The sequence below is a fragment of the Pelmatolapia mariae genome, linkage group LG7, assembly GCF_036321145.2.
Source record: "Pelmatolapia mariae isolate MD_Pm_ZW linkage group LG7, Pm_UMD_F_2, whole genome shotgun sequence".
Lineage (NCBI taxonomy): Eukaryota > Metazoa > Chordata > Actinopteri > Cichliformes > Cichlidae > Pelmatolapia > Pelmatolapia mariae.
This window is the reverse complement of record NC_086233.1, coordinates 50,902,052-50,921,609: the sequence shown is the minus strand read 5'-3', so window position 1 is coordinate 50,921,609 and position 19,558 is coordinate 50,902,052. Positions and strand designations below refer to the sequence as shown.

The 19,558-nt window shown below is 41.5% G+C and overlaps 1 protein-coding gene across 2 annotated transcripts in view; it reads right to left on the bottom strand.

Moving 5' to 3' along the window:
* The window catches only part of LOC134631324 (rabphilin-3A-like), a 36,610-nt gene extending 18,019 nt beyond the window's left edge, over positions 1-18,591 (bottom strand). For both annotated transcript variants that reach the window (XR_010094387.1, XM_063479545.1), the window contains exons 1-3: positions 17,408-18,591; positions 12,083-12,220; positions 502-604 (exon numbers count right to left, since the gene is read on the bottom strand). Coding sequence is in view for 1 of the 2 variants with exons in the window: in XM_063479545.1 (XP_063335615.1) it covers positions 502-604; positions 12,083-12,220; positions 17,408-18,591 (1,425 nt within the window). In the remaining variant the exon portion in view is untranslated. The remainder of the gene's footprint in view (positions 1-501; positions 605-12,082; positions 12,221-17,407) is intronic.
* Between the last annotated feature and the right edge of the window lie 967 nt (positions 18,592-19,558).

Here is a 19,558-nt window from a genome sequence, read left to right as displayed (position 1 = left end):
TTTATAGAAAGCCTGTAACATGCACTGAAAACTGTCTACTACCAATCCTTAAAACAAAGCAAAAACCAAAGGATCCACCTTTAAAATTCCATCCAATCTAGGTCTTTACTTAAAAGCCCCAAACTAACAACGAAAAACATACTTATTAGTGTATGGACGCTGATATAGCTTACTTTTACACCAGTATTGTTTTTCTGACACTGTTAAATGGGCTACTTTTTTGCACTGCCCAACATAGTTTTTCTATAGTATGATTTTCAGGCACTCAGTCCCATATAAATTGAGCTTGTACAATAATTATTAATAATAATAATATTGCCAGCTGTTTCAGCTTCTATGGGAGTTCTTTACATCTTTAGTAGAAACCAGCTAACTTGCCCTATGGTGGAAAAAATAATCTACTTCCTTTCACTGAAAATTAGCAGCCTAAACAGTAAAAGTCAGGTTAGACCAATCATATCATAGACAGCAGGATGGATTTGAAGTGGGACATTGTCTTACCATCACCATGTCTCCAGTGAGAGAGTTGGCCAGGTCAGTTACAGAGGAGTGGCCATCAGCATCAGGAGGTTGGCCCTTGGGGCTGTTGGCTGGCTTGTTGCCTCTGCAAAGAGAAGCTCAGGTTGAAAGCAAGAAAAGACAGCGAGGACATGTGAAGCTAATTCATCTACAGAAAGAGAGAATGTCTGAGCACCCAGGGAGTCCAACCTCCACCTGTTTAACGCTTGAAACCTGCCTATCTGGAACAACCGATGGTGGTCCAAGTTAACTTTGGATAGATGTCACTTCAAGCTGCTTTTTCTGTAGCTTTCATGAGCAAAGCCAAGTAAAATGTGCCAAAGATTCCACAGATTAATGGCGGGCGCTAGAACTGAGGACAGTTGATGCGGCAAGTGGTGTTTGAGGAAAACTGGAGTCTGAGATGACTATATATAGAGAGCTCCACCCTGGCAAACATCCACATCTTTACAAGAAAGTTACCTCCACCAAAAAAACCCCCAAAACAAAGACATTTTCAGACAAAACATAAAACAGAATCACTAAATTTATTGACACAACCCAATTAATCATCCTGGTAGAAATTATGCTCAGTCTTTTGACAACTAACAAATGACAACTTTAACAGGACACACATGTATAATGACATATATAGCAACATGACGTTACTTTAAAAACAGTAGACAGACATATATAGCAACATGAAGACGACCAGATGTTTAACAGGACAGACATTAGTCGGCTTTGTAAAGTATTTTGCGTGTTTAAATTTCTCTCAGTTGCACCAACATCACAAGTTTTATAAAAACAAAGGTGAGTGCAGAAATCTGCCATGGAACAGCTGGTTCTTAGGTACAGATGTTAATAGATGTGAAGTTTAGTTCCTTCTCGTGAGTATTGTTTTTAAAAAAAAAAACATGTGGGATAAACATTCTGGGAGAAAAATCACTATGTTCATACATCGAGAAAACAAGAATCACAAAGTGGACAAAAAAAAGGAAATTAGCACAAGAAGACAAAAAAATTAAAGAGAATAAATATTTTAAGATTAAAGGAAGTGTGAACAGATATCACAAGAAAAGAGAGTCAGATGCAAAAGTCCTGCATAACATGACGCATTGGACAAACAGCACTCGATAAATGACTAGTCAAGGCACATGGAGAGGCTGAACACTGAAACACCAACAAACAGTGAATAGAGAAGGAGAACAAGAACAGAAACACTGAGAAAGAGAAATGCAATGAGCAGACACAGAGAGGACACACACACTAACACTGGATGGAAATCATAAGGACTGCAGATAAGACAGAAGGTTCAAAAGGGAACGTGAGAAATAGAAAAAGCAAGCTGAAAATTATTTATCTGTATTAGAAGAGATAGCAAGTATTAATAGTATGAACAGTAAGAGAAAAAAATAACAAACACCAGCACATTAAAGAGAAATAGAGAGCTGCAAGAAAAGATAGGGAATGAAGGAAGGAAAGCCTGGAAACACAAGAGAGGCTTAGTTTGGTCAGTCTGATAAGTATCAAAGAATAAGAGACAAAAAAAGAAGGCTATGCACACGTAATATCTTTAACAGGAGACAAAGGGGCAAACATGCTAAAAAAGAGGAGAGAGAACACAGAGAGTAAAAGAAAAAGACAATAAATACAATTGATCTTCAGGAAAAAGAGAGCAAGAAGCAATATTCTCTGCATGGAGAGCTCAAAATAATCGATAGAAGAACCAAAAAATATAGAGAGAGGGGAAATAAGGAGTCGATATACCACACGAAATGATAATACCACCAAAAACACAAAAAGGAACAAGTAGTAGGAACATAGGAAAAGCACATTTAGAGTGTTACAAAAGAGGGTGTTGATAGAAATTAAGTTGAGAACTACAAATGATAAAAGTTGATTTTAAGACTAACCTGAATTTTCAACCATTTAGCAACACTCTAAAAGTGTGGACCAGGGACACAGGGGCCAAAGCACAAACTGGCATTGGCTACATGTGCATATATGTTATATGCAAGTAGTTGTCACTCGGAGAGTGAAGGCAATGCCTTGAACAGGCAGTAGACAAGGAGCCCATAGAAAGTCTGTCTGTCCGGCCAGCATTCTCTGTCGAGCTTTTCACCAAGTTTGTTTCGAGGGATGTTTTTTGGTTTGTTTGTTTTTCTGGACCCACTAAGCTTCGAATTTGGATGACAATTGATGTTGAATGCAATAATGTGTACATTTTTGCAGAACACACGGACAAAACTAGAGGAAAATATACTGACAAATAGACAGACAGAAAAGGCGAGCAAACAAGACAAGCAAACAATCACTTCAACCAGCAAAGGAACCGGAGTGAGACGGGGGGAAGGAGGGATGTTAACCATTTCAGGAGGGGAAGGGGATGCTTATGAATTGCTGTTAGTTGTATTAGTCGCCAAGGGAGGTATTTGCATTTCCATATTGCCTGATTATTATTGCTTTTATTGTTATTATTCTGCACTGGCTCTAAACTGCAGGCAATGAGTTTGAGAGAAGCAAAAAGCTGCGCAAAACACTACACCTAAAACATGAGCATGTACTCAAGAAGTCTAAAGCAAAGGGAGACTCTTAGGGCTTGAAGTAAAGCAAGGCACCTCCCTCCTCCTCCACCTCCCAACTATCGATGGGGGAGTGAATGTCTTCAATTATTCATTCTCCTTCATGCTTCATTCAGGGGTTCAGTGCATTCTCAGGTAAGAGCTACTGCTGTCAGGGGAATGGCCGCTCTATAAGGCTTGCTCTACAGCACCTGAGGTGGTCCTCTGCTCCCTGCAACCAGGCTGCTTTAAAGAAACGTCTGGGCCTGCGGATCAGTTAGCGCTTCCAGATCGTACATCTCATTGTGTAGTGAAAGTGACTGGTTTCAGTTTATTCAATTTCTAGCAAGGCAATATTAAATGTGGCAGATGGTATTACTACAACTGATACATTTTGGTGCCAATGCTTTTTCCCTCTGACCCCATGGGGGTTGACGTGGTTGACATGATTTAAGCCTGCAGTTGTCTACAGTATCCAGTGGGGGGCAGAGTAGACTCAGATCAGATTCTCCCACAGCTAAGACACAGAAAGTGGGCTGTTGGCATAGCAACGACTCTAGAAACACAGACCATACATATGAGGGTTTGGGATGTGTGTGACAAGAGGATGTTGGGAGTGGCCGCAAGGGAAGGGTGTGTTTAGAGGAGTGCAACAAACAGGCAAACACACTGAGAACAAAGAAGTTAAGGTATAGGATATATGACAGGTACAGGTGAGAGCCTCGCAGACACACACATTCACATACAGACGTATGGAGGCAGGCGGGGCCACTTTGGGTTTCACCGTCCTGTGATACTATCCTGTTTTGTTACCTGACCGAGGGCCAGCAGCTCGTAGAGAGGGGGAAGGGGGGGAAAGACACTCCACTTCTAGGCTGGAGAGAGACGCGAAAAAGAGAGCCCAACCCAGCCCCTCTTTTTTTTTCTTTTTCTTTTTTTAAACATTCAGACTCCCCACCCCTCTGCAAACATGTCACACTCAAGCAAACAAGCTCGTCTGAGACCATGAAGTGATGTATTTCAATGTCTATGCTCAATTTCATAGCCGCCAGCTAGATCTGTCATTCTTTACAGGTAGGGCATACTTTCCAGGCTCAGTCACAGTCAAAACCACAGCAGTGCATTGCTTACATAACTCATTATCCACATGAAACACAGGTACATTCACACTAGACTCAGCCACTCGTCCCCTATGTGAAAAAGAAAATGTTGTAAAAACTATATGCCGCGTACTATCATTTACTCATGAAAGTGGCTGCTTTCTCATTTTTCCTGGACAGCATACTGTTTGTTTATAACTGTGTTGCATAAAAAAAATGCAAAAGGGTGTGGAGGACCAGAACTGCCAAAATAAAAAATAACAAATAGTTTGATATTAAAAAAAAATTCCAGTAAATGCACTAAAATATATAACATATAATTAGAATTCATATACATATATTTATTTTCATTTTCATAAAATATTTTATTAACATTTCTGTTGGTGCTGGTCAACCACTAGGGACAGATTTGGCACACTTGAGCCTCCATATTTGCATGCTGAAGCATGGCATAGATAAAGAAATCAAGAAAAGAAAATACTGAAATAAAAAAGTTTGAATTAATAATGAATAAAGTAATGAATTAAAACTAATAAATTAAATTAAATGAATAAGTAAAATGAAAGAGAAATAACTATTAAGAGATGAATAAATATACAGAAGGAAATTTAAAAAAATAATATTTAATTTATTCTGCATTTTATAAATTAGTTAATATCTACATTTTCTTTTCTTTTAAGCAGCTTTGGTCTTCCATAAACTGGAACTCTTTCATCAGTAAATCATGGTATGAGACATTTATTTCTCATAAGCCATAAAATACACGTGAAACTAAAACATTTAGTGTAAGTTTGTTCTGTTGTTTCTATTCCATATGGGCCCTGCTTCTTCCCTCAAGCTACAACCAAAAAGTCTCATAAATATGGATGCTTTCACTGACGACTAATTACTTCCTGCATGTTGAAACTAGAAATTAGCCTAAAATAGCATCATTTACTGAAATCCCATTTCAGGAATGAGCAACAAGTGAGGTGCTAAATACTAAATACTGCCTTCTGCTTCTTTCACTGAATTCCAAATGGAAATAGAAAAAAACCCAAAGGCACTCAGCCACTGCCAAATGTTTATTTTTATTAAGTAAGTACTGTTTTATATGTATTTTATTTTGACTTTTTAACATGCTACTTCCCCGAGCTTCAGTTTCTCTCTTTTTAATGTTCAATAAAGTGCTGAAGGTACTAAAAAACTGGCAAACATGATTACTTTCAAATCGAAAGATGAGCCTAGTCTCTACCTAACCTATAACAGTCCACGGTTCCCTTTATGGCATCCCAAAACTCTCAGCAATTTTAGTATTCATGCCTCAGAGCTTAATTAAAACAACTAATCTATCAATCCAGGGAATATCAGCAACACAAAATAATAAAACCGCTTTAACGGTCCATTATAACTTCAAACACGAATCTATCAAATGTTTAAAATTTCGATTAGCTTCGGAGATTGGCTTCTGAGGTGGAGGCTGCCGCATATGTGCCACCTGTTCTGAGGCAGAACACAAGAGTCCCAGGTTAATGCTCCTAATAGCTCGTCTCCCCAAACGCCATCCATCTATCTGGATGAATGAGATGAGCATGTGTAGCAGCCAGTACCTGCTGGCGAGAGTGCTGCCTTCAGCCCTGCCTTCAGTACAATAAGTACTCCCTCCTGCTACTCTCATTGAAGGAAGATGGATTTTCACTTTGAATTTTCTCTCATCCTCCCTTGACCTGTGGATGGATGGATGGATAGATGAAAGCACTCCTCCTCATCTCTTTGTGACTGAGTTTTTGTGTGTGTGTGTGTGTGTGTGTGGTTTTTGGGGGTTTGGGGGGGGTTGCCTTAGTGCGATCGACTCCCCCCCCCCCAGCATGTAACTGAATGCATCTCTACATTCCCCCTGTAATGCATGAATGAGCACAGTGGCCGCAGGGAGCCAAAGCTTCGGGGACAGTCTTAACCAGAGCCCCCGAAGACTATGCTGATTAGTCGGGTCTGCAAAGCCCTTGTCACAGGAGGAGCACTGTGTCAGACTAGCAGAGCGCAGCATAATCAATTTACATGTTTATGTACAAACACACGTGCAAATTATATCATCTTGAATTATAGTAATATCTTCTTTTTTTTTCTAAGAAAACGAGGCCTGAAATAATGACCATTAAAATGATAAACTGTGACCTCGGGATGCCCTGTCGTTACATTAGCCTAAACACACACAATCCTCCACCACATAAAGATTTAACTCCTCCCACTCTGGCTAATGTGGTTAGAGGACAAACACACACTCACAGTGTCAAACAAACGCACATTTATATTGATTTGGGTAAATGGTCATAACCGCCATCCACTGCGTTTGTCTTTTATGTCAATTTAAGCAACGTAATAAGCTCATAAATTATGAAGTTATATGTACATATATATATATAGCCCACTTGGCAATTAACAGAGACTCAGAATCTCACTGAGTGCATCGTGTCTTTAAGGCAGAGAAATATACATCTATATCTATTAATATCAGAGAGATGTTTTCAGGGGAAAAAAGACAACTCCACTGGCTTACACAAAATGATGTAACATGCATGGATGAATAATTGAAGGACCACAGGCAAGTGGATTGAATGTTAATGTGGCACACGCGTAAAGCCCGCCCCCTTTATCCTGAGCCTCCATCCTCATTGGGCTGTGCAGTTGCTGCTCAGAGAGAGATCTAGATTCGAAGCTCTCTGGGATTGTGCTTTCTCTTTATAGCAACACTGGAGGAGAACCTACAGTATATGTTCACTGAGTCGCAAATGAATTGTGTGAGTGCAGACCAATGAGGCATAAACAAGCCACTCTAACATCCTAATTAAGCCTTCTTAGAAGTCCAACCTATGGATGGCTGGACCGCAAACATCTCAGCATGTGCGACCTCCTCTCGCCCCAAAATTAAAGCAACACTCAATCTTAAAACCTGCAGTTGCTCTCTCTGCTAGTCTATCGTGTAACCTTTACTTCCTCTCTCTCTCCCCCCCCCCCCTTGTTCTGCAACCTTGGTTTGAAAGTCCACATGACTAACACCAGCTGTGGTGCAGTTCAGTCTGCTCCTGCCACACTTCATAAACAAATGGCCACGGAGAGCACTTTCATCCACCCATCGCACACACAAGGTCAGTGAGGAAGCATTAAGAATCTCACACACTTCAACACCTTCTCATGGCCAGTGGGATGTTTGGATTGCCTTCAAGCAGCAATGGACCGTTAACATACTGCTGATGGCTTAAAGAAAAGCCTCAGTAATGTTTGTGTCTTAAGTACTTTAGATACATTTTACCATTAATAAGATTGCTTGGCTAATTGCATTGCAGGACCAGGAGCACTGCTGTTTAAAGTGGTGAACAAAGCACTTGGATCTTTTACTTAATTAAATATAGTATGGGAGCAATTTAAAAAACTTCACCATAAAAGGAAGTAGCACCTAAATCAATCTTTTGAAATACACCATAAATGTGTTTACCTTTCACATTATTATTTGATAGTGAAGCACAAACATTTTCATTCGGTTGTAGCTGGCTAATTTGAAATATTTTGTGTAAGGTTTCTAAACCTTAGTTTTAAAGACTGGGTCACTTAAAAGAAAAATAGTAAAATTAAAGGCTTGTGATTAAATACATCAATTATACCCATTTCCAACCCCCTATTTTTTATTCATTTACGGCAGTGGGATAGCTTTATTCTACAGTTTATTGATTGATTCACATGATTCATAGCCTTGATGTATAATCCACAGTGAGAAAAATGCCCATTTGACTGCCTTTCACATCCCATTCAAGTCAATTTTCTTCTAATTGGATGTCCCTTGCAAACAGAAGGTTTGAACAGTGGGGCGTGGGTCTTCCTTTAGTCACAGCCAGATCTGTGTGCCTCATATGAGTGTATTAGGGATATCTACTCTTACTGAGATAATACAAGACTAAGAGTACCAAATTTAGAATCTGAAGCCTGAGCCTTTGGCTCAAAGTGACTACTTGTACATACACCTTCCATTACTGGCCATCCATTATTTTACAAAAAAGTTAAATTTCAAAGGAATCTCTGCAATCCTGTGAAAAACTAAGTACACCATTCCTGCTTCCACAGGAATGAATAGGGTTCTGTAAATAGCAGACAGGTGCTGCTAATTAAAGCACTTGATTAATTGATCATCAGCAACTGTGAGGAGTACTATGAAAGCAGAAGTTTTAACTGTTGCCTGGTCTGAAGCATTCAGGTGTGTTAACACACAGTCTTCCAAGGAGTGAACGCCCCAGATAAAATTCAACCCAAGGTCAGACTGTGCAGTTCTCAGAGAAAAACAAGAGACCTAAGATCTACATCTCAGACTCTAGAGGCCTCAGCTAGCATGTTAAATGTTCAATTTCATGACAAGACAAAACAAGTGTGGCTTGTTTGGAAGGGTTGCCAGAAGAAATCCTCTTAGTCGTATTCTTAGCCATAACGGTGGAAATCAAGCACCTCATATCAGATGTGAAGCAAGGTGGTGGAGGGGTAATAATTTGGGATTTTTTTTTTTTTTGCAACCACAGGGCCTAGATGCCCAATGCCCAAAAACCTCAATAAAGGGATGTAACGTTGTACAGAGTGGGCCAAAGTTCTTCCACAATACTATTAAAGACTGATAGTCATACAAAAAACCATTGCTTCAATATTGCTTTTTAAGTTGGCGCTACAAGTTACTGAATCATTGGGTGTACTTAGTTTTCCAGAAGACTGCATAGAATCTTTTATTGTCATTCCAATACATGAGGCAGGCAAAAAGGGAACAAAACGTAATGAAGTCCCAGTTAAACAGCATTAGAACAAGCAAAACAACTAAATCAGTATTACAATTAAATAAATTGAGCTAAATTTTATATCTAAAAATATTTATTCATTTTCCCCATTTTAATTTCAAACAGTTATTCAAATAAAACTTTATAGTTTTATAGAAAAACTTTATAGATGTATTGCAATTTTGATGGAAGTAGCAACAACTCACATGCATCTGTGGCCAAGCAGGCCTTAAAAAAAAGAAAACCTTTTATAGGGCCGTGTATCTACTGTACGTTAAAAGCAGCATAAAATAAGATTACTCAAACAAACAAGAGTCTACAAAAATAAAGCTATAGCTGGTTCGATCCCAGGAGGAGACACAAATCCCTGTGGGGTTGTGTCAGGAAGGGCATCTGGCATAAAAATCTGCCAAATCACACATGCGGCGCTACCCGCTGTGGTGACCCCTCGAGAACAAGGGAGCAGTCGAAAGTAGCTCTCTACTCGGGTAAATTTATTTACAGTAGTTGCTCTGAAAAACTGACTGGTTCATTAATGTAGGGCATGAAATATCAGTTGTGCAGACGGCAGCTCTTCTCTGTTCATGGGGAGCACAAAGAATTCCCTTTGATGTTAACACTGACTCCGTTACCATTTGACGGATATATAAAATATTCACATTAACTTCAGAGGCTCGATGTTTGGCTGAAGCCATTTGCCAGTGACATGTTTTTCAGTTCTTAGGTAAATAAATTCATGCGGGGTAGCATGAGTAATGCAGGTGAAGATGAGTGATGGGCACGAGCACATGTTTAAATGCACAGACTGTGATGAAACACCGGGTGTGAAGGGTAAGAGAGACGAATGAAAGCGTGCCTTTGTCTTTGGCTTGAGAACCCCTTTCAGAGTGAGCAATATGCCAGGAGTGTGATTGATTAAATCACGTTTACTGTGAAGTCAGCACTAACACCACCAGGAACTATACACTCCCAGCAAGCTTACAACTTGCACTTCTAATAGACTGTTGAGGTATGTTGGGGGGTTTTCAAGCTTCTAAATTTAGCAGCCAATTAGAGTGTGGCTAAATCACTCATTAAAATTTGCAATTTGCAATTTTACACGAAATAAACAAAACCATGAGAGTCTCAAGTGGAATTAGATTACATATCAGCAGAAGGCTCACTAAAAGGTCAACACTTTTAAAGCTTCAATTACAGTCAAATTGTTTATTTGCTTCTAGTTCTCTAGTGTTCACGGGCTATATGTTGCCAGTCATTCTTATTTGAGTGAAAGAAATTAAATCCAGGAAACAGCACAATGCAGTCTGCTAATAAAGGCAGATCCTGTTGACCACACGCTGGCCCGAGCGACAAACGCGCTGTTTAGTCTCCTAGCGGATTTCACAACTCATTTAAAGAGGTGTGAACACAAAAAGCTGAAAAGGCAAGACGCAATGCACACAACAAATTACAGAGGAAGTCATTCTCCTCTGCGGCTCGCTGCGTTTCAGGCTATAATTGTGAACAATGCGGAGACTTTTGATATTAGTAAAAAAGAAGCAACATTTCTTCTCAAAGGATACTTTGATGGTTGTTTGTAACTCTGTGGTCGCAGAAAGCTCAGGGCCAAAAAACAAAAACAGTAGACAAAGCAGCTGGTGGCTAGTGTAGCTCTAAAAGCAAACTTATGATAAATAAAGGAACTTATTAGTTAAGGGAGGCCTATTTCTACGACCCTGAAGACACAAGAGGTCCTTCAAATGTCAGCAGTTGCATGGTGCACATGTGCATGTCTGCACTGCGGCTGTGCAGCCCAGATAAGAAAACAGTTACCATCTGTGTTGTAATGGAGCTCTAGTTTTAAATCACGTGTCAAATTGATGAAACACTTGTGAATGAGGAATAATTGGTGTGACGAGTACATCAGAATTTGTCCGCCGTCCTCTGCCGTTTTTTTTAAAGGTGTGTGTCATATTATGCATCTGCACACTGCCGCCCATTTGTCACAGAATCAAAGTGAGGTTAAAACTGCCTAATTGGACTGCAGAGGAAATCGAGTGTGTCGCGTCTGCCTAAAGCTGGACCAAATCAAGGATTTCTCTGTGACACTGTTGTGAACAATCGAAAATGGCCGTCCAACGACTGAAAACGCTCTGCTTGTTTCACACTGTACTCATTTGTTAGCCTTAAATTGTTTCACAAAAGTAGGTCCAATTCCTAAACAGAATGCAAACCCAATTATTTCAAGAGACTGGGGGACGGTGAGCAAGGCTGGTGGATCCTTATAGATGAGTGGAAATATTTTGGCTTCTAGTGTCTAAGTTGGCTGGCAAAGAAAGCGGTTATTTTTAGCAGCATGTTTATGTAAGTGACTAACATGTTGTGGAATAATGAGGAGGCTCTCTGGGCCCTCGGTGGAGCTGCAGAGACGAGACTCTCAGAGCGGCAGAGGGTGATTGAAGGCAGCTAATGAGCAGGAGGGAAGAAAGAACACGGGGCAGAAATGACTTGGATAGTGAAGGCATAAAAATACAAAGGAAATAAGACAATTACCAATGGGAGGTCTCTGAAAGGCAGGAGTGAGAAGACAAGCAAACAGAGATGAAAATGGTGCTGAAAATGTCATTGCAATAAGGCAGATAATTATCATGGTCAGGGGAAAAAGGAAAAAAAAAGTACACTGGCATGAGAAAGCACTGTTTGATTTGACTGGCTGAAATTTTACCGCTAAAAGCCAAAGAATAAAAAAGAAAAAGAGTAGAGTACCAGTGAGCATCTCACTGCTGTGATTTATGAGCTCATTACTGCTTTCCAGCTAACACCCAAATTGTTTTATCTCCTCACTCATCAAAGCATTACGGCGAAATTTTCTACATTTGGTTTCGTAGTTAGCGCTCATTTTTATTTCTGTAGCAGTATGTTGAGCTCTGGTGGTATTTCAGGCGCAGGTCTATGACACAATAGACTTAAACGCAGTGACTCACCAAAAACACTGACAAACAAAACTACCCTCCTCTACCTAGATTCTGAAATCACCTCTCATTTTTCTTCAATAGCATATCCTTCACATCCTTTCATTTGCAGCCAATTTTCTCTCTCACATACACACACACAAACACACACAGAACAAGCGCTCTAGTACATTGTCTGGTACCTCTTCTCAGGGGGCGGTTCCTGATTGGCTGGTGGCGGTGGTGCTGCCTGCGCTGTTTCCTGCAGGTCAGGGATATTGGCAAAGTCATCTTGCTCTGCCACACCAATGGCCAAAGCCAGGACCACCAGCTTTCCTTCACTGGCTCCCCATAAAAAAATAAAATAAAATAAAATAGATAGAAACAGAGGTAGAGAGACAGAGAGGCAAGGAAAAAGAGAACAGATGCAAAAGGTTCGAGCATAAAGAAAGGCGAGGTGCAGGGAGAGAGAGGAAAAAGGAGAGGTCATTTTAGGTGACAGCGAGGGCTGAAAATTCAGAGGCAGAGAAAACAACAACAGATCATACGAGAGCAAACAGCAGAAGCGGTGACGGAGAAAATGGTCATAAAAGAGGAACTCTGCAACTCCACATAAAACCCCACAAAGTAAGCACACAGTCCAGGGAAGGATATTAAGAGGACACCTTAAAGTGAAAGGCCAAACTGATAAAAATCTAATGATTTCAACGGGAGCGGGTACAGGCCGTCGGACAACCAATACATCAGGAAACTCTGGGTAATGGTTGTTAATGGATGTGATATTCAGGAGTTTGCACGTCAGCTGCCACGCATGTATAAGGTGTCTACAGGTGCGCACACACACACGTCACACAGGCAAAAAACACTACCCCCCCCCCCCCCACACACACACACACACAAACACACACTGTCATTTATCTAGTGATTTAACCTGCCTCCTGCTTTTCCTCCACATTCACCTTTCCCACTGAACATCCGAGGCATCTTTCTCCAGAGTTAAGATTTAATTAAGCCTCATTAAGAAGATCTGGACTAATTGTTTCTATTTGAGCGATACAGTATCTTGAGGTGCACGGTGTGTGTCGTTTTCTGGGTCACGGCTCTCTCACTGCTGCACTCTTCTCATTTCATCATCTCTACTGTGCTACAGATTCTCACCAAATCCCCCCCACCCCCCGCCCTTTTTTTTTTACCCCACCCCCCTCACCCACCATATCCCCCCTCACCCCTATCCTCTGCACTTAATTCTCTGACTCCTCATCACTGCCTCCTTCCTGTCATCCACACCCACGGTTCTATAGCTTAAGCCTCTCGCTGTGTTACAATATCTCGGCAAAGAAAAATATGGGGCTGCCAAGCCGCAGAGAGATATCACCCTAAACTTCACAATTTCATCTTTCTCGCATGCCGTCGAAGGCTTTTACTGCAGGACTGTAAAGTCTGTTTAATAATCTCCCTTTTATACACCAGTAGTTTCAAAACTTTTATGTCTAGTAACCCTTTTCAGATTAACATGAGTTCCTGACACCATCTGTCACACGTGTATTCATTTTTCCAGCAACTGTATTCATATTCCTTTTTATTGCAGTGATTTCAATTCATATATTCATTACTGCTGGCTAAATGTATCAGTTCCTTTTACTGCTGTTTTTTTTTATTTCTATTTCTATGATAACTATTATTTTGGCTGCTTCAACCTCTCTGCCTTTTTTCTTGCTAGTTTTATATACACTCAGCTTAAACATTTTGCATTCTGGTGTTACAGCTCATTCAATATGAATATATTGAATATATTTAAATCAGTTATTCTAGATTATTCTATTCAGATCCACTGAGGTACCTCGTTATCTGGTGATACTCGCCTCTGATTGTTTTTGTAATTCACAGTGCACCGTGGTAGCTCAAAGTGTGCCCACATCAGCCAGTGCCTTTGCTATATCTGTCATACTAGCAGATCTAACTTAGAGAACATTATTTAAGTTGCTTTACCTTGCTTACGTTTGCTGCAGAAGTCCAAGCCACTTTGCATCCCACCTCCTCCTAAATCCTCCTTTTTATACTTTGCCTGACTTAATGTCATGCTTGCTCAGTTCTGTATGGGGGTCTTGCTGCTAGTCTCGTACAAGTGGAAGGGCGGGGGCATCCTAGATGAAATTTATCCTCCCAAATAAACACTCACTGACCACCTCATTAGGTACATCTGTTAAACTTCTCATAAACACAAATGTCTAATCAGCCAATCACGTGGCAACAACCCCATCAGGCGTTTAGATATCATAGAGACCTCCTACTGAAAGCTCAAACCAAGCATCAGAATGGGGAAGAAGGTGACTTTTAATATTTCATAGTTGTTGGAGCCAGATGGGCTGGAAACTGCCAATCTACTGGGTTTTCCTACACAACCATCTCTAATGTTTATAGCGAATGATCTGAAAAACAGAAAAATCCAGTTAGTGTCTTAAAATGCCTTGTTGATGTCATGCGTAAAGGAGAATGGCCAGACTGCTTTGAGTTGATTGGAAATCAAGCACAACTCAAATAACCAATCGTTTTATCTAAGGTGTGCAGAAGGCCCATAAAGCAGATGACCTCACAGCAGCAGAAGACCTCACCAGGCACCACTTCTGTCAGCTAAAAACAGGAAACTCAGGCTACAATATTCAGTTGGTAGGATCAGAATTTAAACAACATTAAGCATGGATCCATTCTGCCTTATATCACTAACTCAGGCTGCTGGTGGTGTAAAAGTGTGGGGGATATTTTCTTGGCACACTTTGGGCCCCTTAGTACCAACTGAGCATTGTTTAACCACCCCAGGCTGCCTGAGTATTGTTGCTGATCATGTCCATCCCATTATTCTGAGGCTGTTTCCAGCAAGTTGTCGCAAAGCTCAGAACATCTCAAACTGGTTTTTTGAACATGACAATGAGTTCACTGTACTCCACAGTCACCAGATCTCAATCCGGTAGAGTACATTTGGCATGCAGTGAAACTAGAGATTCACATCATGGATGAGCAGCCGACAAATCTGCATTGACCAAAATCTCTGAGGAATGTTTCTAGCATCTTGTTGAAACGATTCCAAGTGAAATTAAGACAGCTCTGAAGTCAAAACGAGGTCCAACTCAGTACTACCAATGTATACCTAATGTGGCTCTGGATGTATTTTTCCAATAAAAATGTTCAGTATTTTAAAAGTTATTTTATAATCACATTAAAAAAATGTTATTTCAATAATGACCAATCCAATCCAAGGTGTCCCTAATAAAGTGGCTAGCGAGTGTACAGTCTTCTTTTGTCTATAGTGGTTCTGATATAAATATTGCAGTCCAGGCATACAAAGCTAAGAGTCCCTGTCATAATATTTCAAACTATCAGCAGAATTAACCTGTACTTCTCATTGAGAACCACTGAATAATATAACATGGTCTATGCAGTAATACTGTAGATACTGTAGGTATGATGTTTATTGGATCTCTCTACTCTCATCACTTTTAAGTACTGTATGGGCAATATTGTTAAAGCACTTTGCTTGAGCCATTGAGCACTGGGAAGGAGAGAGACCGTTTAGAAAAGACATTATAGACACTGGGATAAACGATCGATTTAAAGCAACAAAAAAACCATGTGGTCAAACGGCTCCAAAAGTCAACTATCTGTGTCAATGACATCAACGCATTCATTCAGCAATGATTCATCAGGACAGGGATTCTGGCCAAGATTGAAATTAACCGGCTTGGACAATGGGTCACGTCTATTACCAGACCGCTCTGTCATCAACCATAGGAGGTGTTCCTGTTGCAGCAAAGTAGATACAACAACAATGACCTCAATCTCACATTTGCAATGATGAGTCCTATAGCTGACTATTACGAGCAATATTCTCAGTGACCTTGGTGCCTGCATGTGCTACGTTGCTGGTGCTCTGTTAGCTAGTGTTATACTGAAACACCAGAGAGGCTTTATAACATGTTTTTTTTTAAAGAAGAAAGAAACGGATGATGAAAGGCTAGTGTAAAACTGATTCAGTCGACATTAAACACATGTTACTTTGGCCGTGTCCTTGCTCATCCCTTCATCATCCCCTTCATAACTCACCTTCCCACCCACAACCCCCTCCCAGTACCAATATGTTGTAGAGGAAATGCGGCCGGTGACATAAGATCAATGCTTCAGGGTTAACACAAATCTACACACAGCTCCTTAACCCCTGCTCTTATAGTGTTGCAGTGACATGTGGGCTGTGTGATGTACACAAGGTCCCGCACACGTGAGCAGGCTGGCAGCACAACCAGCAGTTATACAGAGATGATGAAAGAAAAAGAAGGTGCCATTTTAGCTGCAAACACTCATGAAACATGGATTAGGCCCACTGGTGTGTCTCCAAAACCAGATATTTAACAGCTATCCAAAGGGTGGCTCAGAAATAGCATGATCTAATTGGGTGAGACAGAGTGAATGTAAAATATATTGTGACTTTTTTAATGAGACCAAATTCTGAATGTTCTGAACCAGCACCAGCAGCGCTGTCCTGTAACCACAATTGCAGCAGACAGGCTGAATGCCATCCAAACAGATGTTACTGTTTAGCAGAGCATGCAGCGTAAACATTTAACAATTTTGCCACAGAATGGGAGCGAAATGGCCTCCAATATGTCATACCTCCTTGCTATTTTTTCCTGCACATGGCATTCAGTCTAAATTTAGAATAATAGTTTTCTAACAGACTGCACAATAAAAAGCTTTTAATTTGTTACAACCGAGGAGTGAAATATTGTGCCTACATGATCAGAAGATTTTCAGGAGCCATATCGAGTTACTATATGTACCCAATAAATAATATGTACTACACTTTTAGTATAAGTGGGTGGATGACTTGATAAAGACATACACTGATCCGTGTCCTGCAGAGCCACATAGTATGCATAACAGCAAAAAAAGAGAAAAGGTGCTATTTACATTCATAACTGTACCCCTTATTAGCATGATCAAGAGAGTTTTCATCCAAGCCAATTTCTTGTCTCCTCATCTGCATTAAGCTTCATTAGCATGATCAGCTCTAACATTGTCTGAATTGCCTTTGTAAATGTACATATAGAAAGAGAGACTATCTCCTTGTCAGCAGTCAGATTTACCACAAGTTGCAGTTAAAGCAATGATTAAACTCAACTCTGAAACTCACAGTTTCACACACACTTATACATACGCTTATATAGACGCGCACTGTACAAATTTTGACAGACAGAAGTAATATCCTTCCCTGGATATCAGATGCAGACTGAAAGAAAAAACCTGAAGGGAAAAGGCAGAGAACAATATTTCATAAAGGTAAAAGCAGATTAAATTAATACTTATTTACTGATGTATTAGAAGCAATTTTATTCAGCGGCACTAAGTCTTAAGCGTTAAAGAACACAAATGCACACAATAACTCTGAAAGACCTAGCGTATACTGTAATACACTTAGACAGAGGCCTGAGCAGAGTGACGCTAGTTTAAAGCATGAATGAAGAGTTATAGAGACTCACAGGAAGGACTTGACATCCAGCCCACGATTCCGGATCTGGTCCATCATGTAATCCCAGCTGCCCGGGTTGGCACGCGAGCGCCCTCCTGCTCCACCTCCCCTATAGCGAGACGCACCTGCCGCTGCTGCACCGCCCCGTGCACCCCGGGGACCACCTCGTGTACCTGCACCCCCACCCTCACCACTGCTGCCACCTCCCTCTCCTCTCCCAGCACCCCCGCCTCCCCCAGGCTGTCCAGGTGCAGTGTGTAATTGTCCCAAGCTCTGGGATGTGGTGGGGGGATGGCAGAGACCAGGGCCTGACGGGTGGATGAGAGGCTGCTGAAGGCTCTGCTGGCGCAGCAGCGTCCGAGGCCGGGCCGGCCCGGAGGGTAAGTGCTCCAAAGTGGAAGCATAGGATAAGACTGGATCCCCAAAGCTGGGAGGGCAGAGGAGCAGGGAGGAAAGAGAGCGTGAAGAAGGCCACGGCCGGCACAGAATAGGATGATGACGAGGGGCAGAGGAGTCAGAGGTAGAAGAGGAATGAGAAGATTTAGAAGAGGAGCCGTGGCAGGAGGTGAGTTGGTCAGGAGTGGTGATGTCAGGTGATGAGATGAAGAAGAAAGGCAAAGAGTCATCAGGGATGAGACAAGGTGGCACAGGGCAGTAGGGAGGCACAGCAGGAGAAGTCAGGTTGACATCAGGGTAAAAACAGGAAAGTTCATCCAAACAGGAAGTTGATGATGGACGGATGGAGGACGAGGAAGGCGGAAGAGTGGTATTAGAGGACAAAGAGGAAGAGGGAGGAGTGTTGGGAGGTGGAGACAGGAGGAGGAGGAGAGAGAAAGAGAGCAACGTGAGGCAGCAGCAGTAACAGCAGTAGCAGAAATAGCAGTAGAAGGTGCAGCCTGAGTGATCGCTGTGTGCTGTGTACTGCTCATGGGGCTGCGCCGGGCAGCAGTGTGTAGACTGTGAGGTAGTCTTGTGCGTCTGAGTCAGACGTGTGTGGACCCTGTACGTCCGCGAGGTTTGAGCGTGCTGTTTGCATGGGGGTGTGTTTCGCGGTGCCAGTGGTCGGATGTGCACTGTCCGCACGGGCGTGGACCGGCTCTGTGCCACGTGACCGCGTCGAGACGGGTGGGTCGTGGCTTTGCAGCTTCCTGGCCTCGTCGGCGAGGGTTTTTTGGTCTGATGAGAGATCACCATTTCCTCTACTCGTCAGTCAACTTTTTCCCATCCCTGACAGACTCTCCTCCTTTCTCTCTAAGTCTTTTTCGTCTTTTAAATGTGCGGTGCACCTCTAGAGACATCCGAACAGCCAACCAAGTTCTACAGCACGACTCCCTCCCTCTGCCAGCCTCTCATTTTTCACTCCTCCCCTTAATAAATGCTGTTTAATTGGCTCACTGCCTTTCCTAAAATGTCACAAACAACATAAAGATGTGTCACACATCATATGATCGTATTTGCATGAGTAGGTTATACATACTTCGTTGCTACTCTATATTTTGTCGGTTCTATTGTCACAAACATGTCATCATCTTTTTTTTTTCTAGTTTCTTCTACTCCCTAAATATATCCTCCTCTTTCTCAGATCGCTGTGTAACCCAGACTACCAGAATTAGGTCATGAGAGAGCTATTCACATCAGTTAGGGGCAGTTTACTCTGCATTGCATTACTTCACCTAACACAGTTTTGCATAAAGCTTTTAGCACGACACACATCACATTTAACAGTCACGAATAAAAGGATAAAAAGGTCAGTGAAAGGTGTTGCAAGAGTTCAATGTTTTGAGGGCGGAACAAGGGAAAAAATAAAAGAGAGAACATGTAGAGTGGCTTTAGATGGTAAGAGGAAAAAGGGAGAGGGAGATGGCAACGAAAAGAGAAGAGGGTGACGATGGAGGAGAAAATGGGGTGCGAGACACAAACACAAGAGACATAGACACTTACAGCGGCCTGAAAATAGAATCCAATTATAGACAGGGGCAAAATGAAAGATGAGAAGAGGAGAGAAGGAGGGAACGAGGAGTGAGGAAGTGATGAGCGTAAATGTGTTGTGGAGGAAGAAGTCCCACACATGGAGTGCCAAAGGGAGGTGCAAAAATCACAAAGTACCGAAAGTTAGCTGCGTCTTTTGCAGCACACTGAATATAGACCCCCAGTGATGTCA